This window comes from Canis aureus, chromosome 18, assembly GCF_053574225.1.
Source record: "Canis aureus isolate CA01 chromosome 18, VMU_Caureus_v.1.0, whole genome shotgun sequence".
In the NCBI taxonomy this organism is placed as follows: domain Eukaryota; kingdom Metazoa; phylum Chordata; class Mammalia; order Carnivora; family Canidae; genus Canis; species Canis aureus.
The window spans coordinates 29,298,067-29,323,949 of record NC_135628.1 but is presented as its reverse complement, the minus strand read 5'-3'; the positions used below and the strand labels follow the sequence as shown (position 1 = coordinate 29,323,949).

Below are 25,883 nucleotides of genomic sequence, written 5' to 3'. Positions count from 1 at the left end.
TTTTATTTTCTTTAAAGATTTTTACTTATTTATTTGAGAGAGAGAGAGTGAGAACACAAGCAGAGGGTGGGGAAAAGGGCAGAGAGAAAGGGAGAAGCAGAGTCCTTGCTCAGCAAGGAGCTGGACAACATGGGACTTGATCCTTGGACTCCAGGATCATGACCTGAGCCAAAGGCAGATGCTTAACCGACTGAGCCACCTAAGCACCCCTGCTTTTGCTTTTTAATATGCATAAGAATGTGCTAGTCTTTAACGTTTAGCAGATCTAAATGATAGATTTTAGGTTAGAATGTCATAATAACTTACATTTCCTTAAAATTTTCCTTAGCATGTTTGATATAATTTATAAAATATCTAATATAAATGTTTTTAATCTTCATTTCAATTTCTCCTATATGATAATTTAAAATACATAAAACATGTATCATTATAGGAATCCCAAATATACTTATCTGTAAAGTTAAATGGCATTAAACAGAAAATATTTACACATTTGTATGTTTTTAAATAAATGTTTAATAAATCAGATATGAAATTTAGCATGTGAAACATAAAACTTCTTCATAACCTATCCTGTAATCAAATTTCACATTTATAAAAGTTCCAGCAAGCAAAAGCCAAGATCCAAATGGAATACATGCTAAAACAAACAATAAATAAATAAAATACATGTTAATATTTTAAGAATGTTCTTTCGTGTGTTAAAACTCTTGATGTTTCTTACAATAAAATATTATCCCTAAGTAAAAAAAAAATAATCTTGACTAATTTCAAATTATTCCTACATTTTATTGTAGCGTTAGTGTTAGTGTTAAGATTAGCACTGACCCAAAAGGTATTTCCAAAGTTCTTCACTACCTGTTAATTACTTTTGCTTTTGGCTTCTACCTATGACGGTGTTGTGGGATATCCAAACAGGGAGAGAAAGCATTAAGCATTAAGAAATAGCCATTAGATATTTATGTCTGCTCTTTAGTGTCAAAGCAAGTGATGTATAAACTGATTATTTGTAAGAAATGAATCAACCAGTTCACAGTGAGATAAATACTTTTTATTGGAATAGAAGTCATAAGACCTACAGTCTAGGTAGGCTATGAGAAGCTAGCCACTTTCTCTCTCTGGCCCCAAGGTTTCTCCTCTGTTAAGGGAAGGGTTTAGCAATGTTACAGATTCCCAGACTTCCCCAGTTCATGGTATTGTTAGTGTGTTAATAACTTTTTCACAATAACACAGGGTAAAAGAAATACTTCACAATTCCATTTATCAAGTAGTTAAGTCTAAAGTTATTAGTTGGTATTTAAAAAAAATAATGCACCTTGCATTTTTAAAAATATTTATGTCGTTCTTAAAGAGATGTACACATCTATTGGGCACTTTACAAATTCTCAAAGCTTGGAATTGGATTGGAAACCACTACCCTCATTTTCTATTTCATAGTCAATTTCTCATGGTCCTTGTGTTTTATAACTACAACTTACAGGGATGCCTGGATGGCTCAGTGGTTGAGCGTCTGCCTTTGTCTCAGGCCGGGATCCCGGGGTCCTGGAATCGAGTCCCACGTCAGGTTCCCCACAGGGAGCCTGCTTCTCCCTCCACCTATGTCTCTCCCTCTCTGTGTGTGTCTTTAATGAATAAATAAAACCTTTTTAAAAAATTACTACAACTTACAAAAACCCAGCATCACAAAGATATGATGTCATCAAAAGGAAGAAGTACAATTTCATGTTGAAGTTCTGAACTACATGGAGCTAGTGGTTTGCATGGTGTTCAACTGATGTCATTGTGTTGGCTAAATGAAATGAATACATGTACTGTGACAGAATAGGGTTAGTGTTCAATTTAGTTATTTTCCTTTATTCTAAAACAGCTGCTATCTTTAGCAGCATTCCTAAAACTTAATTCTTTTTTTTCTCATAATACTTAGCAGGAAATAGGAACCAATAGACCTATAGCTGCATCTGAAACATCAGAGAGTAATCTCACATAACTTAAATAAAAGCCTAACATTGCTTTGGATAAAGGAGTAAAATATTCACAAACTCTTTTAGGCTAATTATTTGTTATAAGAAAGAAATTATATTGTTACATAAAAATTGATCACAGGAAATTTTAAAATCTGACTGATAGCCGCAAACTACACTTTGAGAACCATATTCAACAGCAGACATATTAGAAGTAGAAAGTTATAGCTTCCAGAAAATGGCAACTCTTTTTTTTTAATGGAATTAGAAGTATAATGGAATTATTTTTTTAATGGAATGTAGTATAATGGAATTATACTACAAAGACTAATTTCATTGACATACTAAGCAAAAATTGTCAAGTGCATGGTGTTACTATTAAAGTGAAATTCTGAAAAGTGTATTAGTCTTATGATCTATTATACAAAGATCGATTACTAAAAGAAGACTGTAATATAGTATAGCATCATAGGATTTCTGGATAATGAAAATAGTCCTGAAGTCAAGCAGAAGATTAGGGTATGGAAGTAGGACAAAATAAGATAATGATTATATCAAGTCACTAGCAACTTTAAAAAGGGTGGACATTTTGTAATAACACTAAAATAGGATTGGTTTATGTGACTTAGTACATTGCATTTATCTCATTTCTAAAAGGAGCTTTAAGCTACACAATCAATAAATTATATTTTGATATGCATTTCTCACTCCTGAAGTTCCTATGCTAGGAGGAAATTATTTGTACACTTTATACATTTTAGATAGAATGGCAATGAATAAGAAGAATACAGAGATGAAGAAATAAAAGAGAAGGTAAGACATAGACAGCAAAGTCCTCTGCATGCGGTGTCACTTTTGGGAATTTGTTCCCTCTTTAGCCTTAAACTGAAAGCTTGCTGTCCCTGAGACTATCATCTCCCAAATGGTGCCTAATTATTTTCTCTCATCACACACCCAGGATATAGGGGTGATGTCTACCTAGTTCCCTATTGCCATTTCCAAGATCACTTCTACTTCATTGATGTGTAAAATGGAAACAAAACCCATCAACCACAAAAAACACCTGGTTTCTTTGTAGGTCGTGCTAGAATATGTGCCTCATCACATCTCCCTCATCTTTCTGAACAAAAATCACCAGCCTACCAGGTCTCACCCACTGTTCTTCTTTCCCCCAGCTTCTGTGGGGTAGTGCACCTCAAACTTTATGTACACTTGAACTATCTGAGAGCTCTTGTTAAGGTCAGACTCTGGCTCAGCAAGGACACTCAGAGCATCTGCATTTCTTATAACTCCCTAACAAGCTGTGGACCACTATGAAAAATAAAGCACTAGAGGAGCTATTTCTACTATTACCTCATCTACTATACTCCTAATTCCCCTGTTCTGCTGGGCCACTCATTCCTTTCTGTCTTTACTATTTTTAATATCTATTGTTCCTTATCTTTTTTACATAGTCAATATCCATTTCTCCTCTCTCTCTCAACTGCACAAGTTCATTCATTAAAATACACACACACATAAAATCCCAATCTAACCCTTTACTCTCCTTCTAGCTACCTTCCCAAGCCTCTCCCTTTTACAGCCAAACTTTAAAAAATTGTCTGTATTTATGTCATTTCTTTATTTCCAACCCAATTCATTATCCACCAACATAAGCTCAGTAAAGTCACCAATGAGTCCATGTTGAGAAGCCAACAGTTTCAGTTCTCATCTTATGTAAACCCATCAACAGCATTCAATACTGTGAACCACTCCCAACAGTTCTCCACTTTGTTCTCTATGACATAATGATCTGCATATTTTCCAGTTAACATTTTAGTGACTCTTTTTAAATTGTTGTTTTTTAAGTCCATCATCTTCTATTCGGCTATTAGATATTATATATTGAAATCGTTTGGGGCCCAGTCCTTCTTTTCTAGTATATATTTGTACCCTAAAATCTCCATGCTCTGTCAACTAAATGCAAATGACTTCTAAATTTATGTCTCTAGCTTATACAGCTTCTTTGAGTTACAAACTTGTGTACTCTTATTGCCTGATATCTTCCCTTAGATGTCTTAAAGGTATCTCAAACATAAGAGATCCATGCTAAATTAATGATTTCCCAGAAGTACTTGCCACATCACATAGCCAGGTACACAGTACAGAAAACTATTAAGTTGTTGACACATCCTCTTCCCTTGCTGTCATATATCCACTCTATCCTCCAAGAACTCCCACCTATCTATGGAATGTATTCAATTTTCTTCATCTCTACCATTACCTCTACCCTAGTATCAATAATTGCCATCTCTGGGGTAGTCTACAGCAAATGGTTTCCCTAGGTGTATTACTCTAATCCTCCCTCTTTAATCTGTTCTACACTCTGCAGATATGATATTTTTTAAACACAAATTTCACCATTGATGCTCCAAGCTTGTTTTTGTCCTTCATATCTGCCAGGCTCCTTCCCAATAAAGAGATGTTGCTTATACTGTTTCACTGGCTTGGAATGCTTCTCTCCTCTTTTCTCCTAGCTAATGCCATTTATCCTTCAGACCTTAACTGAGTTACTATTTTTTTTGGGGGGGGGGAACCTATCTTTGCCTTAATGACCAGGTCAAATTTACCTAATAGATTACAGTATTACAATATTCCTTGACAACACGGTACGTTTCTGCTTTTATTCACCATTATCTCCCCAGTTCTAGCACAGTTCCTGGCACATAGGTGTTACCCTTTACAAAATATCTCTTGATGAATTAATGTATGGAGAGGATGATACCAGTTTAAGAATCCCAAATAGTATGCCATTTGAGTTGGGTACTCTCCCTCTGTAATTATTGAAGAATAAGGTGGAGAGAAATAAATTCAGGATATTGCAAAGAACAAAATGTATTAGCATTTGCTGTAATAATTAAATAGAATTGGAAGGGGACTTGAAGATGTTTCATACGGGACCTGGAGAATGGTAGAGTCGATGATAAAGCAGTTTCAGCTAAACTAAACAATAAGCTCCATTTATTGATGCACTGAATTTGAAGTTACAAGCTCACCAGTTGGAAAGGGCTTGAAGGCCTATCAAAATGTAGGAATGTAGGATACGGTGAGAGATATCATCCAGACATCTTAGCCTGGATGCCCTTCTGTTCCCAGCAAGGAAACAGAACTTCTCTGTCTGTGTTCAATATCCTGGTTACCAGCACAGAAAGAGTCAGAAATCTTGGAGCCATTTGAGATCGAGGTCTTCCCATCCCCTGACCCCTCTCCATCATCATGTTTGTTCTTTCTTCTCTGTCCTACTGCCACTTTCCTGGACTTTCACCTGGACTATTTCAACAACTCTCTAATACTCCCCCTGCATGCAGGCTTGCCCTCCTGTAATCCAGTTTGCACTTTCCTCCCAGAGTGACTTTTCTGAGAACCGCAATGGCACTTTTCCTGCTGAATATCTTTTAAAGGCTTCCACTGGGGCAGCCCCGGTGGCGCAGCGGTTTAGCGCCGCCTGCGGCCCAGGGCATGATCCTGGAGTCCTGGGATCGAGTCCCACATCGGGCTCCCTGCATGGAGCCTGCTTCTCCCTCTGCCTATGTCTCTGCCTCTCTCTCTCTCTCTGCATCTCTATGAATAAATAAAGACTTAAAAAATATATTTTTTAAAAAAAAAAGGCTTCCACTGACTACAGGATAAACTCTAGACTCTTCATCAAGGCTCTGTGATCTGATTCTAGAATTCCTGAACTTCACTTTCAGCTCCTCTCTCCAATCCTAACAGATTTATTATCTCCAAATGCTCCGTGATTTCCTTCTTCCTTGCTCCCTTTCCATCCCATGGACTATAAAATAACCAAGTTATTCTGGCTGGGGAAAAAGATATTATATTGTTTAGCGCGGAGACAAAAAAAAAAAAAAAAAAAAGGCCAAGCAAACTCTTAGGCTTCAAGTTCAACTCATACGGAGCCTCCGGAACGAAGCCTTCCCCTCTAGGAAAATATGTAGAGTCCCACTGGTTATCGGCCAGCTCACTGTAATTCTTAGTCAAAGTTCGCTGAGTCACCCTCACAGAGGTGAAGTTACGCTCAGCACTTGGCAAGTCTGTCCTTGAGCTACTCTAGCTACAGAGTTCGGCTCCTACGTAATCAGTTGTCACACCTCTTTTCTGGACTGGAAAGGTTTCCACAGAATCCTCCCCTTGACCTCAAGAAGATGGCTACGGGGGTGGTGGGGGGGGCGTCGTTGCGCCTTACGTCACCACGTACAAGGAGGGTGGGGCCCTCGAGGGACTGGGGTGGAGGGGCGGGGCCAAGCGGGACAGGGCGGGGCTACGGCAAGCTGGGCGGAGCCGGAGACGGGTCGGGGGCGCTGCTGCCGTGGAGCCGGTGTGCGCCGCGGCGAGAGGTAGCGCGGGGAGAGTCCGCTCGACGCCCGGTCCCGAGAACGTGGCCGGGACCACTGGCTCAGAGCGGGGGCAGCCGCGTAGCCGAGCGGAAGCTTGTGGCCCCGGACCGCGGCCGGAGTCCGCGTTCCGCAGGCGGGAAGCACCGGGATAGGGACAGGGGAAGCCCCAGGAGCAGCGCGGCGGCGCCTCCCTTCCCCAGGGGGCCGCGGCGACGGTCGCGGGGCGCGGCGCCGCAGCTCGCGACCCGGGCCAGGATTCCAAGCAGGCGGCCCAGGCTCCTCCCCCGGCCGGGCCGCCTCACCTGCGGACAGCGCCGCGCCGCCTCCGCCTCCGCCGATGTAGAAGGCACCTGCGCCTCTGGGCCCGCGGGTCTCCGCCCCTCGCCCCTCGCCCCTCGCCCCTCGCCCCTCGCCCCTCGGCAGCGGGCCCGCGCAGCGCACCTGGACGCGCGGGGCTTCCGGGGCCCGGCGCCTTCGCCACCGCCCGGGGGGACGCAGGTGGAGCGGGCGGCACTGCGTGGAGCCCGGCGCCGGCCGCGGCAGGCGCCCCGGTTCCTGCCCGCTCCCGCGGAGGAGCCGCCGCCCGCCGGGCACCATGAACAGCAGCGGCGCCCACATCACCTACGCCAGCCGCAAGCGGCGGAAGCCGGTGCAGAAAACGTGAGTGTCCGGCGCGCGTCCCCGGCCCGGGTGCGGGAGGCGGCCCCACCCCGCCCCCGATCTTCGCCGTCCAGAGCTCAGGCTCGTCCCCGACGCCGTCTCTGGAACCGAGACTTGGAGGCGGGTGGAGACACCCAGGCCTTTGGCTTTTCCGTTTTTAATCATTGCATTTTAAAAATTGCGCCCCCCACCCGCAATCCGTGGCGCGCGCACACCCTCTCGCACCCCCACCCATCTGCACCTCTGTTCTGTGTTTTTTTTTTTTTTTTTCTCTTTTTTTTCTGCTCCTAATTTGTTGACAGGTCTAGCCTGCCCTGTGGGGCTCGTGGATTAGTTAACATAAAACCGCCTTGAAATCCCCTTCCCCTTTTAATATCCTCATGGGTTAGGTTAAAGGACGGTTATTATCCTCATTCCTGGTAGGGCCAGATGTTTTAAAGAGCTGAGCACGTGCCGTCTGCAAGAAAGGCTCTCAGTTCCTGTGAAGGTACTTTTTGGTCCTTGCAACCGGCTTTTTGGTGCGCTCTTATTTACTTATTTGGCAGTAATTTTGTAGCGCTCAACGTGATCATATCCGTAAAACACATAGAGGTGGTAGCAGAGATGAGTGAATGTCGTGGACAGGAGACAACGGAGGATTTGCATGTTCAGCCACCCCGTCGGGGGGAACTTTCTTACACTTTTGAGACGGTTTTAGGGTCTGGAAATTGAAAGATTTAGAGGTGGAATTATTGAAACAGACGTTTGCATTCTTAGTATCTTTCTCTAATTACCTCCCCCCCCCCCCCCCCCTTCAAAGTTTCATCAGTTCTAATAGTGATTAGAAACTTAGGTATTTTGTTTTGGTGAGGTATTTGTGTGAGATGGTAAATAAAATAATGTTTCAAGAAAAAAAAAATCTGTGCTTGACACAGATTGACTGCTGCGTGTTGGCTGTATTCATGTGTTTATTACTAATGATGATGTTTGAGTTACTTGACGTTTTTCAAATTTTCATAAACCATTTTAAGAACACAAACGTTTACTCAACGCAAGTCAGAAGTGTGCATTTTGCTTAAGACTTTAATTTAGGTCATTAATGCAGGTCAGAAAAATAAGTTTAAAATTTGTGTTTGGAGCCAGTAACTGGATTTTTCGTTATTTTCGTTATGTTTCATTATTCTGGAGTTTTAATTTCCTTTTAGAATTTCCGTTATTATAGTTCTTCGGATTTAGACTTGGCATTAACAGAGAATGTTAACCTCTAAATACACTGATTAAAATTTGGAAGTCTTATCCTACAGTGTGGCTGACATTAGGCATAATGCCTAGTCAGCAGTTTTCTGTCTTGGCAGTTCTGTGATACATATTTTGTAGAGTGGCATCTTACATAAAAATGTATTTGCCTAACTTACCCTCATCCTTATTTAAAATTGAGAGGCATCCCAAATGCCTCTTCATGTATTTATTAATATCCTAATACACCTAATATAATATAAAATAGAGATATCATGGGTTTTATCTGTATGGTTAGAAAACTTGAACATATCCCTGATGAATTTTTAGGTTTTAGTCATTGTTGTAACAAAGGCTGATTTAAAAAACAAAATCAAAAGCCTTAATACTGTATTCATTATAAAGTGTAGCAACTTTGGTTCTAATTAACATTTTATTAAAGATCTTCCCTTTAAACGTATTTTTTTAATGTAAGATGTACCTTTCATTATTTCATCTTAGTGTTTTAATATACTTCTAAAACTTTTTAATATACTTGTATTTAATAATCTCATAATACAGTATAATTAAAGCATTTTCCACTTTCACCTTAGTCTTTGTTGAGCACCATGCCTTACTGCTAGTCATATAAATACCTTAAAATGTCACTACATTGCTCCCTAAGAAAAGCCTAGTACTGGCATTCACATACAGAATCATATAAAATCGATTATAAGTTATTTTTGCCTGAATGAAAAAAATGGTTTACTTTATAATGCAGTTAATCAAAGTTCATTTTAGGAATGTGGCTGTTAAACCCAATGTTAAATTTAAGTTGAATTTTTGGTTACTATTTCTTAGCTAATGAGGTCTAAAATATGACAGTGTTGTCAGAAAAATACATCTAGTCTGAGCTGAAAATGCTATTGAGATCTATTTAACTTTGATCCCTTAAGTGAGAGTCATTTTATTTTAAAGAAAAAATATGTTGTAATTATAGGATTGTTACTAAGACAGTCATTTTAATACACAATTCCACAGCATCTTGGAACCAAGTAGGTGATAACTTTAACCTGAAGCTCTTCCAGTCCATCTTCAATTGAATTTATTACACTCCCCCTAGTGGCAAGTCTAACATTGAAAATTACCTAATTGGTAGGATATACAACTTTAATGTGTTAAATTTAATCCCACTAAAGTATCTTGTACATAGTAGATGCTCAGTAAATGTTTCATTTATTTTTGGAGTAATTAGGATAGGAAATATAAAGATCCAAAACAACCTTGCACCAGACCTATGTTCCTAAAGGAGTTTTCAAAAGATACACTTAACAGTGGATTCTTTTGTAACTTTCCTTAAGGCGTTGCTCTATATGTAATAACCCTGCTTGGAAGACAAACAATTTTTTTTTTTGCTTACATTCTGTTTCTGTTTTCTTTGGAGATGAAAGTATTTTTCTTCATTTGCTTTGTTTTCTTATGAAGATAGGTGAGAAGCACACTATTGAATTAAACAATCTTTTTTTTTTCCTAGTGATAACTTTGTATATATTTTTATAGTTTTTAAAGTTTTATTACTACAGGGAAAATTTTATTGCTACTTCAATTTACTGTATTTCTAGAAAATAATTACTGATTGTTGGTAAATAATAGGTGTTGAATAAATAATATCTACACTTAAAAATGATTATCACCATAGTGATGGTCAAGATAGCCATCATGAAATGTCAGAACCAGTAATAACTTCTCAGTTTTAGATGATCCTGTTTCCTTTGTTAACATAGTAATATTGTTAACGAATATAAAAGCGGGCAGCCCAGGTGGCTTAGTGGTTTAGCGCCGCCTTCAGCCCGGAGGTGTGATCCTGGAGACTCGGGATCGAGTCCCACCTCAGGTTCCCTGCATGGAGCCTGCTTCTCCCTCTGCCTGTGTCTCTGCCTCTCTCTCTGCCTCTGTGTCTCTCATGAATAGATAAATAAAATCTTAAAAAAAAAAAGAATATAAAAGCGTGCTCTTTCTTGCTATATTTGCTAAGTTGCTGTTCCATTTAAGCCTCATGAACCTCATTTATATAAATAGTAGAATAAAATTATGTATTGCTTTGCTGAAAATGCTTTTTATAAATGTACTATAATACCATTCTAAATAGCTTTTGAAATAAAAGGATAGGTCTTTTCAATTATAATTATTGCTTCGCCATCATTTTTCTTTCAGATGGTTTTACTTAGTTTGTACATAGTGACTCTAGAGACTTACATATTGAAACTATTAGATAAGTGAAAGTGTATAGTTATCAATATTTGTGAAAAATAAATGACAAAAATAAGAAAAAGTGAGAAATAAATTGAAATAACATTAGATCTAAACTAAGACATGAGGTCTAGTTTCCTTGCTTTTGTAGATCTGAGCAAGTGACTGACCAATAGAGCAGGACGGTCCATACCTACAATGCCAGTTTCACAACTGAAATGAACAAAACAAAAGCTTTTTATAAACTGTAAAGGTTGTTAACATATAAATGAAACAGAAACATAAATTCTATTCTTTAAATAATTCTAGCTCATATTATCACAGAACAATCAATTCTCCTGCAAGAGGCAGTGTATGATTATGTTCTCAGTTATGGTTAAAACTGAAATGGACTACTCCACTGACAAATAAACTTACATAGTATGTGCTTAGCATTGTATATAATTAGGATAATTACTTAGGAATAAATACCATGCAGATATCTAACAGTAGTAACTTTCTACTTCCATACTTCTTTTAAAATGTATTTTTTGTACAGTGGTTTAATTCTTAAAAAGCTGCTGTTTATTAGTATTTACTATGTTGCAGGTGTGCACAGTGTTTTATATACATCATATTTTATTTATATAATGATAGTATGAAAGGTATTATTATTTGTTTTATAGATGGGTGTCTGAGGTTCAGGTTCAGAATTGTCAGGTAGTACATGAAAAATCTTGAGTTTGAATATCATGTTTCAGATCTTATGGCTCCAGAGCTTATGTTATTATCAACTGTACTGCTCAGGTGGTAAGTGTAGTGATACATTCAGTCCACCAATATACTAGGGATTTCCTGAATATCCACTGTTTCTCCTTAAATAATTAGTGTTCTGAAATAAATGATTTACCATTTCCTAGACTTGTGAACTCCACACTTGCACTCACACTCTTTCCTCTTAGTCTTTTCCTACAATCCTCTTGATTTACTACCCACCTCTTGTCCTTTACAATATTGTTTTCAGTGGCTGACTAGTACTCCTTTATGTGAATATTCCATGATTTATTTAACTGCTTTTCTTTTGGGGGTAAATTCTCTTATTTCCAACCTTTTAGTACTTTACTATTTCAGAAAATAACCTTGAGATACGTGAGTTTCTATGCAAATTCTTAGTTGTTAACTAAGGAAAGATTCCTATAAATGAAATTTGAAAGTTCAAAGGCATGTATGTATACTTTCAAGGTGGAGCCAGATATGCTCTGAAACATAATGTCAAATTACTCTACAAAAATTCAGTTCCTATTGGTAATATGTGAGAGTGCCTGTGTCCTTGCATTTTTGCTTTAAAATGTGAATTGCCAATTTTGTAAGCAAAAAAGAGAGGTGGGGTAGGTAATCGAACATAAAGGTTGGGATTGTGAGTGTACATGTGTGTGTATGTATTTGAAGTTGTAGTACTAGTAGTAGTAATAGTGTGTCTGCAGATTTTTCTTCTTGAGATGTCCTTTACATGCTATTTTTCTTTGTCTTATATTTTTCAATTAATTTTTAGTTTGCTTTTTCCCTTTTATTGATAGAATTTTTTTTTGGGGGGGGGTGAAAAGTATTCCTATTAAATACATATTGCAGGGTTAAGAAAGTCCATAATATGTGTATAAATGCTATCTTCTTTTTAGCATACAGGTATGATCTGTTTTATTGTGATAGTTAAGGTTATTAGTGTTCTTTCATCTCTCCTTCACCCCCCTTTTTCACCCTCTCAGTATAACTATCACTACGTCAGTTTAAATACACTTATATGTTCCATTAGTTTTTAACAGTAAATATTGTTTGCTGCTGAGCCAAGTAATATGCTATGATTACATTTTCCTTCCCTTCCTCCTGTTCTGTTTATCATTTATTTTGTTTCTACCTATTTTTCATCTTCATATTATTATCTGGGTTTAACTCTCTCTTAGGTGTATTTGAGACAGGCTGTTTCTGTCTGTGGTTTTCCTTGTCTAGGATGACTTATTCAAAGAGAAGGGTCTTTGTAGATAGTTATGTTTTCTGCTGTCATGAAACTGGAGGTGACCTCCCTGACTTTTAAGATCTCACATCTTCATGAAACCTTCTCTCATTAGTCTACCTGCTTTTACTTTCCTGAACTCTTGGGCGTCACTTTTTTATGGCAACTGTATTATTGTAGGATACATTGTGTTTGATTTTGCCTTGTTATAATGCATCCCCTCCTGGTAGGAAAGATAAATTGTTTAAGGTTAGGTTAGTCTTTTGTCTTTGTAACAACGAGAGCATCCTAGTATCATGCACGTGGGTAGTTGAGCTTTATTTACTAACTTAACAATTGACCACTTAAAATTTTCATTTCGGTGATTTTGGTATCGTAGATATATTTTATGTGGGTCCCAAGAGAAATAATTTAAAAAAAAAGAAAAGAAGACAAAAGAAAAAAAAAAAGGTACATTGATATAAGAAGAGGTAAAGGGGAATATTTTTAATGAGTTTCTTCGGGATTTTGGAAGTAACCATGATTTCCAGGGCATATTTCATGTTCTGGTTTTCACTGGTAAAGTCCTAGAGACTGTAAACTGTTTGTATGTATTGCCTCTTCTTTTGTATAGCAAAAAAAAGGGAGAAGGAAGGACGTATTACTGTAGAGTAACATCAGGAGAGTGACTGAAGAATTCTGACTCATTAAAAGTGACTTCCAGTTAGATTCTCTGAAGTTTTTATAGATTTTTTTTCTCATCTAAGAAAGTAAAATATTCACCTGTATTCAGCCTGCCAATGAAATTTGACTCATCTGTGTTACAGATCAGTCTCTAACATTACATTAATCATATAATGTATGACTTTAAACATTTCAGCATTTACATTCAAAGATAAATAAGTACACACTGAAACCATGAGGTGGAAATGATGAATGAATGGCTTGAGTATAGTCACTATGGTACAGAGATTTATTGAAGAATATGTCAATTTCCTAGCTGTTGGCTAGAGTGAAGAGCCATTACCATGTCCCATGGAGAGAGGGGGATGCCCGAGGTCTGGAAAATATGAATGAGAGGACATTCAGGTATAGGGGCTAGAAGTAAAGATAAACAACTTACGAGTAAGTAGACTGAAGCGGTTGAGAGTAGATTAAATCACTGAGAGGAAAATGCTGATAGAGCAGACTCAGTACTGTGATAGGTAATCTTTGTTAGAAAATGCTGCTTTAATCTCATAGGATTACTGAAATTGTATCTTTGCATGTCATTTGAGGTTTTACGATAAATGTCATATAAAAACAAACATTTACAGTTAAGGTAATTTATGACTAAACTGGGTTAAAATTTTAATTTTGCTTTTAACAGTGGGCACAAGTGATGTGTCTAAGACATTCTACACTGGGATATGAAAAAAGCTTGAAAGATAGCACTTATACTGGCATTAGTTGTGCTGCTGGGCTTATTAACGACAGTACTTAGAGCATGCAGGGCTTCTAAAACAGAAGCACGGTTTGCAGTCCGCTGGAGTGTTGATTTCACAATTCTGATTTGCAGGTTGGGGCAAGGTTTTTGAGGTAAGGCTTAAAAAATAATAAATTGCTCCTTGGCTTTATCAACATCAGTGGTCTCTCTGTTTCAGGAGATATCATAACTTCAGATCTCCCAAATGTAATCTTACAGGGATTTTGTTTGTATTTCAGATGTAGCTTTTCATTTAAATAGATGGTTGGCAGTATATTTTGGCATAGATTTAAAGGCTTTACAAAAGTAAAAGTACTAGCATAACCCAAGTTGAGTATAATTGATGTAAGTTTACTCTCTATATTTATTATGTGCATCTTTAAAATGTGTAAATAAAGGTGAAATATTTTCACAAAATAGTTATGAGTATCTCTCACAAAATCCGTGAAAAAGCATGTCATGTCTGTTACTTTAGCTTTAACAACAGTGGATTTGAAATGCAATGCCAAGTAGATACTTCTCAGCTCTGACCTTGCTTAATTTTTCTGTGTATTTGATTTTATTCTGTAACCTTGAAAGTATTCTGCTCTAGCTCTTTTCCTGTCTTATTATAATTCCCTCTCTGTTGTCTTTGCCTGTGCTTTTTCCTCAGCCTTAACCTCGATGTTGGTATCATCAAGGTCTGTCTTCAAGTCTCTTTCTGTTTGTTGTACCTTCTGTTTAGGAAATATAGTTGTTACCCCAAGCTGCAAATTCCAGTCATTGGCAACCTCACCCTCACTCAATTTTCTCCTCTTCCATACTTCTTGTGCCCTGTTAGCAAGCATTTGAGTCTTGCTATATAGCAAGCTTTGTGATAGGCACAAAGTGTCATTTTTTAAACGTCTCCCATGACACCTTACAGTCCCTGTTATCACTGCCTTTGGTCAGGCTCTGATAATTTTTTTGGGGGGGACACTTCTGATTGGCAAACACTAATTTAAAGTCCACTCTATGTGAAATGCTATGCTGAGCAACGGAGATACAAAAGTGATCAAATTTACATAGTAATAGGAGCAACTAACAGGTATATGTAATACCGGTTATGTAACTTGGGAAATTTGATCTCATGCTATGTATTCCATAATGTGCATAGTAACACATTAGAGCTGTGGGCAGTTTTACATGGCACAAAGAAATAGTTTGATCTAGTGCAGGGTGGAGTACTGCTGGGTGCCAGCACAAGATAGGCAGCAGTACCACATGGAGGGATATCCGTTTTTTTTTAAAGATTTTATTTATTTATTTATTTATTATTCATAGACACAGAGAGAGAGAAAGAGAGAGAGAGAGAGAGAGAGAGAGAGAGGCAGAGACACAGGCAGAGGGAGAAGCAGGCTCTGTGCAGAAAGCCAAATGCGGGACTTGATCCACTCCGGAGCCTAAGGCAGGTGCTAAACCGCTGAGCCACCCAGGGATCCCTACGGAGGAATATCTTGAGTGCTATTTTTCTCTTTTACCATGATTGTTATTTCTCTGTGTCCTATCCGTTTGTCTTGCTTCAGTGTTTGTGTCTTCTTTTTGATGTTTTATAATCATTACTGGAAAGCTACTTGAGTGCAAAATTGCATTTTCAACTTACTGAAAATGCTATTTGCAGAGGATATTCCTTAATGGAATGGTTGTAGAAGACGTTTGCACAATATACATAAGGCACAGAAGTACTATAGGAGGAATCTATTGTGAGTAGGTCAGGGAGGACTTCACAAAAGTGATCTAATTGAGCAGGGCTTTGAAGCTGATGGGACAGAACAAGAAGATTCTGGAGAGTGACACGTATGAAGCCATCAAAGTATATGTTAGTAGTGAAGTAATTTCTTCCCCCTGGAGTATAATGGACAAGGGAGGCTTTGGTTGGAGGAATGAGACCAGAGAAATAGTTAGGGGGCTATAAAAGATCCAGAAGGATTTTGCTTGCTAGGCTAAGGAACATGGACTGTGCAGAGCTACTGAAAGCTTTGAATCAGAGGAGTGACGTAGATTTGTATTTTAGAGAGAAGCGCCAGCTTCAGTGAGAGCTGCCCTACATTTCATCCTCTCTGTAGCAAGAGTCAGCTTTGTAAAAAACAAGACTGGTCATGTAAATCCCAACTGAAAGCTTAAGATGACTCTTAAGATCTCAAAGTCTGATTTTATGCCATTTCTGTGAGGAAATTTACTGTTTGCTCTATCTTGAACACTTTTTCATCAGACACCCACATGGCTCACTCTTTCATTGTATTTATGTCAGTGCTGCAATGTAACATCAAAGACCCTTCCTGGCTATCAAAACGAGCACCCTTGTCACTCCCCAGTTCCTTATCTTGCTTTATTTTTCTTCTTAACACTTACCAGCCCCCCAAATCAATCAATCTCTTCTCTTTTCTTTTCTTTTCTTTTCTTTTCTTTTCTTTTCTTTTCTTTTCTTTCCTTTTCCTTTTCTTTTCTTTTCTTTTCTTTTCTTCTTTCTCATTCATTCATTCATTCATTCATTCATTCATGTGTCTTCCGACTGAAATGTAAGCTTCATGAGAACAGGAAACTTGAGTATGTATTGTTCACTGCCAAATCTTCTGTGATTGGCCCATGGTAGGTGGTCACTGTTGCAAGAATGTGCCTAACCAGCTTTCTCCTTCTCTTTTCCCTTGTTCTCTGTGCTTTACACTCCACATAGGGAAGATCAGTTTTTCAGGCCTGCCTCCTCCTAAAATCCTGTTCATCTTTAAAGGCCCATCTCAGATACCACCTTGTCTATGAAAATCTTTGTTCAAGCCTTTGCTCACATACTTTGCTCCTGTTACACTTTTTGAATGTGCAGAAGAAGAATGTTTTCCTAGACTACCCAGGACATGATAAGTGAAAGTAAATATTTGTGTTAACAAGTAATTAACCAGTAGAGAATTACTCAGTGAGGTAGACACGCGTAATAGGTAAAATTTGAAATTTAGTTGATTAATTGAAGAAATTTAAGGTGACTTAAATTTGATTATAAATGGAGTATAATTAGGGGAAAATAGAGAAACAGTCACCAGTTTCTGTTAAGTAGGCAATTATACAGACAGTCTGGAGAAAGTACTTGATTTATTTTGTATATCATATACTTTACCAATTTATTAACTCTTATTTTTTTAAAGATTTTATTTATTCATGAGCGACACAGAGAGAGAGAGGCAGAGACATAGGCAGAGGGAGAAGCAGGTTCCATGTAGGGAGTCCAATGTGGGACTCCATCCCGGGACTCCAGGATCACGCCCTGAGCCGAAGGCAGTTGCCCAACCGCTGAGCCACCCGGGCATCCCTAACTCTTATTTTTGTAGAAATAACATGAACTGTAATAAAAATAGAAATATACAAGTTCTAGAAATTATTTGTTAGGAACAATATAAAAACATTAGCCTTTTATATTGACTTTTTAATTAATTTTTTATATAAAGTATGATTTCACATATGCCGTTGAAAACAAAGTAGAAATATTTTGTTTTTTGCTTTTTGTTTTGTTTTGTTTTTAAAGATTTTATTTACTCATGAGAGATACAGAGAGGCAGAGACATGTGCAGAGGGAGAAGCAGCCTTTCTGTGGGAAACCTGATGCAGGACCCCGAAGGCAGATGCTCAACCATTGAGCCACCCAGGCATCCCTTAGAAATATATTTATTAAATCAAATTAATAGCACTACACTCAGGTCAGTTTCTGCTTTTTTTAAGACACTGTAATTTGAAATGTTGAAAATGTCTTTGTCTTCTCAATAAAACTGGGAGGGGGAGAGTCTTTGATGTAAGAATACTCTGTACAAGTCTTAATTTTTCTGGCAAATGGAAAGGTACAGAAGATGATCTATTTTGCTTTTTAATATCCTCTCTATATTTCATTATGGGTATCTGATGATCTATAAATTCCCTTTAAATAATGAATTTCTGCTGTGAAACCCTGGCTAAAGCCTTTGTGAAGTTACTTAGTTTCTCATTTCTAAACTCAAGTTCTACTCCTTTTTTTTTTTTTTTAATTTTTATTTATTTATGATAGTCACAGAGAGAGAGAGAGAGAGGCAGAGACATAGGCAGAGGGAGAAGCAGGCTCCATGCACCGGGAGCCTGACGTGGGATTCGATCCCGGGTCTCCAGGATCGCGCCCTGGGCCAAAGGCAGGCGCCAAACCGCTGCGCCACCCAGGGATCCCTCAAGTTCTACTCCTAATCATAAATATCTTTTTTTTCAGATGAGAATCATGTTAAATGTTGGGGTTTCATTGAATTTTCTAATTGAGACATTAACTATGAAAGCTAATAATTAAGTAGAATTATTGACCAGTCCTAACAGCAAAATTTGCCAGTAATCACAGTTAACCTCTGATATCTGTCAATCAAGTATAAATAACCAAAGTCATTTTTTTTTTTTTTTTAAATATCAGAAGACCCCATTAGATGGCTGGGCAACCATCTGGAAGTACCTGAAGCCCTTTGAATACTTGTCACTGACAGGATGAAAGTGTTAAATATAGGAAGCTAAGGGTGATAAAGATAAGCTTTTTATTTGGGGTAGCTCTTAACTATCTGCAGCACAAATGATGCCAAGATGCTTCTTGTAGAAGATAGCAAAGGAAGCATAATTTTCACATAATTTATTGCAGATACCTTTTTTTTTTCTTTTTGTAACAATGGCTGGGTTTGAAGAAGACTCCTAGTGGACTCATTATTGGGAATCATTATACAACAAATCAATGAAGTAAAGGAAGTATGACGCATATAAGATATATGCAGCATTTTCTCAAGATGGGATCATAAGCTTTTAATAAAACATGAAGAATTTTACCCACTCCCTTGTTTTTCTTAATCAAGATACAAAGGAGCATTTTGAAAGAATTTATATTAACTTGAAGTAGATTTTAGATGTTTGTTTTATTAGAGAAATATTTGAGGAGCTATAATGCAATAGAAATGTTTGCCTCATGTATTTTATTTTGTGATATTTTGTTTATTTTTCAGTGTCAAGCCAATCCCAGCTGAAGGAATCAAGTCAAATCCTTCCAAGCGACATAGAGACCGACTTAATACAGAGTTGGACCGTTTGGCTAGTCTGCTGCCTTTTCCACAAGATGTTATTAATAAGCTGGACAAACTTTCAGTGCTTAGGCTCAGTGTCAGTTACCTAAGGGCCAAGAGCTTCTTTGATGGTAAGAAGAAGTTTTGCTTATTGCTGTATAGTAACATTTAAGTGTTCCAGATTCATTCATCAAAAAGATGGTGCCACTTAAATGACATGTGGTATCATTCTTTGAAAATCATATGCTTAAATGTTAGGCCCATATTAAGTATGTCAGTTTTTAGTTCCACTTCTCCTTCCAATTCAGTTTTTGAAAGTTTTTCTCTTTTTTTTGATGGAATAAAACACTTATACTATGACATATTTTTGCTGATTCCCTTCAATATGTTTGTATAGATATTTCATTCTTTAAAAATTATGTACACTTCTACTATTTTATGGTTACTGTGTATTTACTCCAGGAGAATAAAATCAAATTATTTTTCCAACCAAAAGAATATTTTAGTATAGGAATCAGTAGAATTGGATTTCAGTCTCCATTGTGCCATGACAAACTCTTTGTTTTTAACCCAACCAGTTAGCATCCTTGTACCTTGCTTTACTCAGCCATGAAGTTAGGGAGTTGAGCTAGCTCATGTTACCTTTCATTATTTCATAGTTGTAAAGTATTTTAAATGGAAGTTTTGCTTTGAAAATAACATTTCAGTGTATCTTCTCTTGTAAAATAATTCCTCAAATTCTCTTTTTATCTCTTTATATGTCAGAAGTAGATTTTTTTTTCCAGGAAATGTTTAGTCTTTTAAATATATCATGTTATTTTACAAACAGTGGTAAAGAATTGTTGATAAAATCTCAATGGCCTATATCAGTGCTTCTCAAACTTGAAGGTATTTACAGATCATAAAGGGATCTTGTTAAGATGAAGGTTCTTATTCAGTAGGTTTGGGTGTAGGCGGAGATTTTGCATTTCTAACAAGCTTTCAGATGATGCTGATACTGCTCCCCTAGACACATATAAAGATACACATTTATAATTTGTTTCTAGAATATTGCAAAAACAGTTATTTCCTCTTAGTTTTGTATTTAAATGGTTTGATTGTTTAGTCTGGGAATTTTTTTCTTTGCTATCCGCGTATGTTCTTTATTTTCCATAAAAGCTGTATCATTTAACAGTTGTAATTTGGGCAATATACGTTGATATAAGGATAATTATTTCAGGGCAGATTATATGTTTAAAGGTTCATAATGACACTTAAATTTTTTCTGGCCTATCAAGTCTTCGAATTTTCAATTTTCATCTACACCAGATCCTTCATCTTCAAGATGAGCAATGTGATATTCAGTGACGTGTGTGTACGTTTATCAACTGAATAGTCATTTTGTGATAGAGCTGAAACTAGAACCCCAGTTTCTAGATATCCTATGTTGTTTTTCCCTAACTATATCTCAGTTACTTCTCTTTTTTTTTAGAAATCATTTATTTAGCATAGTCCTAAAGACTTTACTCTGAACTGTGATTCTCAAAATGTAGTCTCCAAACAAGCAGCAATAGTATCTCACCTGGGAACTTGTTAGAAATGCCAGATCTTGGTCCCTACCCTAGACCTGCAGAATCAAACTCTGGCAGAGTGGTGGGGTTAGATGCATATGGAAGTTTAGAGTCCCTATCATAGACTCTAACCTTGAGGCTACTCCTGGCTTTCTGAAATGCTTATCCTTATCCTCAGCATTTGTTCATATGCAGTGCTTACTGCTTGACCTTGGCGGGGGGGGGGGGGGGGGGGGGTCCGTAACACATAGGATGTGGTCTCTGCCCTTGGAGAGTTTATAGTCTAGAAGACAGAGATGTTATTCCTTGATTCTGGCAAAGATGAATTTATGGCAGTCATTTTGTCTTTTCATTTCCTGCTCCTCTACAATGAAAAATCAAACTATAAATGTTAAAAAAGAAAAGAATGTATAGATTATGCTCTATTTAGAAGTAATGAATCGAGATTGAAGCAACTTAGTATGTAGTTAACTGCCATTTAAGTATTAACATAATTACTGTTTTCTAGGCAGTATGTGTATATGTATGCTAATTAAGGTAATGTATGTATGTTTAATGTATAAATTTATATATAAGTGTGTATATATATATATATATATATTTTTAAATCATGATTAGACATATGTGTCCTGTTCAGTACCTCAAGTAAAGAAGATTTTTAAGCCTACTTTATAAAGAATGCTGTAGGTTAGCAGGGCTCGTTATGGAGTTCTTATTAAAAATTATTTCCTTAACTCTTCATTAATGAGTTTATTTTTTTTATTTTGGTTTACTATATTTAACAGAGGATCTTATTACCCTACTTGCTTCATTCCTTCATCAATTATACTACCTTTAATCTTAGGTCCTTTGCATTACTGCTTTTAAACTTCATTGTATATCAGAATAACCTGGAAAGCCTATTAAAATTTAGCACATTCTAGGGCATGCTCCTCTTAGGCTGATTCTGTGTAGTTTCTATGTAGAACCAAGGAATCTATATTTTTCCTATGCATCCTAGATGAGTCTGCGGCAATGATTTAACTTGGCTTCAATTATGCTTGAATTAGTTAAATTTTTTTTATTTGCCTTCAGAAAGACAAATCCCAATGTACAAAATTTTAGAAAGACTATAAATGTGTTTGCTTAGTTTTCAGTGGAGTGCATACCCTAAGTATTTTCTTAGGTTGTTCAATACAGGAACAGAATTAGATGGAAGGTGAAGGAAATAATCAGTAGAAAAGATCCCATAGTCTTCTCCAGACCTCTAGTGATCTAGGAAGGCAATGCAATATTTTGAAAGGACAGAGACAGTAAATTTTTCATGGTAATTCTTAAGACCTGAACAAATACTAAATGCTGCAAATGAGGAGACTTGGAGCATGCTGACTGATGAGAATTTTTCTGTGCAGTTAAAACCACTCTCCCACTATTAGGGAAATAGTATAGTGAAGTGAAGGGAAGCTCTAAGTGAATAACAGGATGCAAACAGGGGGTGTGTGAATTCCTGCGGAAAGAACAATATAAACGAGTAATCATACAATCTTGTTAGAAAGGAAACTCAGGTTTTACTGTAACAATAGATATTTTTCCAAGAAAATACATCTATTTATTGCAAGTTTAAATAATCCAGCTTGGGTGGATCTTCTTAAACTTTGGAACCATGACTCTACTTCTATGACTGACTGAAAAGCAGCAGCGCTTAAGATTTAAGGACACAAATATTTACCCATTTCTAATTAATCCAAACATTCTGAAATATAACTATGAAGTACTTGAACAAGACTTAGTTATTTTTAATTTATGGTAAAGTTAGAAGCAGTTTCTTCTACACTACTCAATTAAAATTATTTATAATAAATTTTGTAATTCAAGATTGCACTTTATTCTAAACACTGTGCAGGTGCTGAATTCACAAAAAGGAAAAAGAGGGAGAAAAAGATTTCTGCTAATAGCTCTAATAGTGTCTCAGCAACTGTGACAAATATAGTATATGAAATCCTTTAAAGATGGACCTATTCAATATTATTAATGCAGTATTTAGCATTTTCAAGGGAAGTAAGAAGATTAGGAGTTTGTTTTGGTTTGAACTGAAGAAATAATGGAGAGAATCTTTGAATGTTTAACCCTTGAAAACTCTTGAACTGTATATATTCTAGACAATACGGAGAATCGTCAGAGAATTATTTTTCCACTTTATACTCTGTTTACACTACAGATGAAGTAATCATAAAATTTTTCACTTTTATATTACAATACCTTGATTTTTCTGGTGCACTTAAAAGTACTATATATATTGCCTGTTTCACTAATTAGAATGGAAACTCCTTGAGGATATTATGTGTACTGCTGTATTTTAAGCAGTGACTTAAAACAATGTCTGATTCATAGTAGGTATTCAATAAATATTAATTTCACTAACTTATATCTGAAAAACAATGTAAAATTCATGTTGAAATTCTAGATTATTTATTTTAAAATACAGTTCTAGAGCTTAGTTTAAGATGTAAAAATTTTGAGCAGCCTGGGTGGCTTAGCAGTTTAATGCTGCCTTCAGCCCAGGGTGTGATCCTGGAAACCCAGGATCGAATCCCATGTCGGGCTTCCAGCATGGAGTTTGCTTCTCCCTCTGCCTGTGTCTCTGCCCCTCTCTCTCCACACCCCCGTCTCTCATGAATAAATAAAATCTTTTTAAAAAATGTTAAAATTTTGCTTTTCCCAGACAATCTGCTAGTAGCCAATTACAGTTATTGGTTCTATTAATAATCTTATCTTCTATCTATAAACAAAAGATGTGAGAAATATTTTATGGAATTATAGCCATAAAATTTCTTACATGGCCTCTGATTGGCTGGCTTATATAAAAACGTGTACAAGTACTTAAGAATGCAAATGTCAAAGCTACATACATCTTTTTAGGACAAATTAGTATCAACTGTACCGTTCGCAAATCAGTCCTGCCCTTTGCATTCGTTAGCTATCTCTTTGCTCCTTTGCCTTGTCTTTACGGGTATTATCTTGTTCGTGGTTCACTGGTTTCCTTCTTTGTTGGATGCTCCTTTTGTACCTCCCAGCAGTCTGGCAATCTTGGTACTTTTAAAATTTTTGTTAGCATAGATGGAATGTGCAAATAGAACTGAGCATTTTTTAAAAAATCACTCCCTCTGTAAATTTGAAAGATTAAAAATTCCAGAAGAAGGTGATACTTTATTATTAACTTCTACACAGTGGACATATGTAGACATGTTTTAAGAATTAAAAACAGCAATATATTAATAATGAGACTAATTAAAATAGTAAAAAGCTATTTAAGTTGTATTCAGTTTCCATAGTAACATTGCTCTTCTGTGTTATCTTTTATTTTCCCCTGAAGACTTCTCAAAATTATAGATCTTTGAAGTCTCTCTGTAGAATCTTCTGTGTTTTCAGAAAATAAATACCCCAAATCCAAAATTGACGATTTCTGATGTTGGTGATTAAGCATGATAAAGTGCCACTTTTGCCTCTCAAGACGAATTAAATCAGTCCAGACTTGAGGACTGTTAAATGATCAAATGGAGCTGTGATCTGACAAGTCAGTGTGGAATTAGGTCCTGGAAATACAGTCTGAAAGGCTAAAATCTTTAACATTACATTCAAACTTTTTCACCAAATTCTAGAGTGTTAAGATTAAACCTTATTTGCTAATTAAGAAGTGGAGCATTAAAGGAAGTCACAAAATAAGTATTTGTTGTTGCACAAAATGGGTATTAAACTCAAATACCATGTACCTCTAGAGGGAAAAATATCTAATATGTTTAAATAACTTAATGACTACGATCAATAATAATTTATTCAGGGAGACTAGGATATGCATGTTCACAACCCAGCATTTGAAATTGGTTGATACTAAGGGAACAGCCTTTTTCCTCCCGTGTTGTGTCCCTTAGTACCAGTTCAAATAGTGGACATTGGCCTTGTTGACCAATTGGAATCAGGATGGTAATGTTTTATTCTTAGAGTAATTACAGCATATAAAAAATTTTGAGTTAGATTTCATTATCACTTTATCATCATTATGTAAGTTTTAATTGTTGTTTAAATTATTATTACTTTTGGAGAGCATCCCCAAAATTTAAAATATGGAAATGACTCTTTCATATCTCTGCTGAGACACAAGTATCTCATGAGGTAGAAAAGGCAGAAAAGTTTTCTTTCAGTGAGGCAATAGTAGGGGTCAGTGGCATGTAATAGTTGTTATTTCAATGAAATAATCATAGTACATATTACATCACTAAAATATAATTATTAACTGTGAGATCTTTTACATCTTTCATTATTATATGTAAGTCCTGGGTTATTCTTTGTGACATCTTTATAATTGGGGTAAATAAATTTAATCTGTGGAAAGGAAAACTTAGAAATAAGGAGATGATTTTTGTCTAGGTTTCAGGAAGCCTGACAAAAGTGAGTTTGGGGATCTGAGTTTCTAATTCCGAACTCCTGCATTATAAAGCTGTCACAGGGAACAGTTTCTGGTTAGTTTAAAAACTAAGGAACGGGGTAGCCCCAGTGGCCCAGCGGTTTAGCGCCACCTTCAGCCTGGGGTATGATCCTGGAGATCCAGGATCCAGTCCCACATCGGGCTCCCAGCATGGAGCCTGCTTCTCCCTCTGCCTGTGTCTCTCTCTCTTTCTCTCTTTCTGTCTGTCATGAATAAATAAATAAAATTAAAAAAAAAAAACTAAGGAACGTAGTTCTTGAACCATTTACACTCACTTAAAATAATCACCATTTTATAAAGTGTAGTAATATTTACATATTGGGATGTTCTAAATTCACAAAGGCTAAAAATGCTCTGAGAGGAGAGGATGACAACAGTTAATTTACATGATGGGAAGATCTAACATTTATTCGACCTCAGTGTTTACCATAGATCTTTGTTGACTTTATTTTAAATTTAAAAAATATCCACGCTCTTTTCTTGATCTTCCTTTTTTAGTTATTTAACAGCTCCCTTCCAGTTCATTAGGTTTTCAAAAGAGAGCTATTGTGTTTATTCATCTTCAGTTTGTGTGTTTCTCTAGATTTCGATCCTGTTTTGGTATCCGTGTAACACAGAACACTATCTTGAGAAGCATATATGCAAAGAATGAGCTTGAACAAGCAGAGAAATGAATTAAATAAAAAGCCCTTTTGAGCATTTAAGTTTTATAAAGTTTAATAGGTTTATATGTGTGCTTTTCATTCATGGAATTTGTATGCTTAATTTCATCTGCATTGCTATAATTTTTAAGTTACTGAACACTAAGTAGTTTATAAACTTTCAGTATAACTCTATCACAGCAAATGTGATTTCTTAATTCTAGACATGTCTATAGTAGGTTTATTTGCCCAAAATATGAACACATTTGAAATCATCATATGTATTGAGTTTCTTTTCTCT

At 36.7% G+C, this 25,883-nt stretch overlaps 2 protein-coding genes across 5 annotated transcripts in view; one reads left to right on the top strand and one right to left on the bottom strand.

Moving 5' to 3' along the window:
* Positions 1 to 7,041, bottom strand: part of LOC144288803 (uncharacterized) — a 79,892-nt gene extending 72,851 nt beyond the window's left edge. For 2 of the 4 annotated variants that reach the window (XR_013356799.1, XR_013356800.1), the window contains exon 1: positions 6,092 to 6,167. Coding sequence is in view for 2 of the 4 variants with exons in the window: in XM_077856654.1 (XP_077712780.1) it covers positions 6,640 to 6,955 (316 nt within the window). In the remaining 2 variants the exon portion in view is untranslated. Of the gene's footprint in view, positions 1 to 6,091; positions 6,168 to 6,639 lie in introns of those variants that run through there. The other 2 variants (XM_077856654.1, XM_077856653.1) reach the window with 1 other exon arrangement.
* The window catches only part of AHR (aryl hydrocarbon receptor), a 49,527-nt gene continuing 30,465 nt past the window's right edge, over positions 6,822 to 25,883 (top strand). The window contains exons 1-2 of the mRNA XM_077856652.1: positions 6,822 to 6,997; positions 18,873 to 19,060. Of these exons, the coding sequence (XP_077712778.1) occupies positions 6,933 to 6,997; positions 18,873 to 19,060 (253 nt within the window). The 5' untranslated portion in view covers positions 6,822 to 6,932. The remainder of the gene's footprint in view (positions 6,998 to 18,872; positions 19,061 to 25,883) is intronic.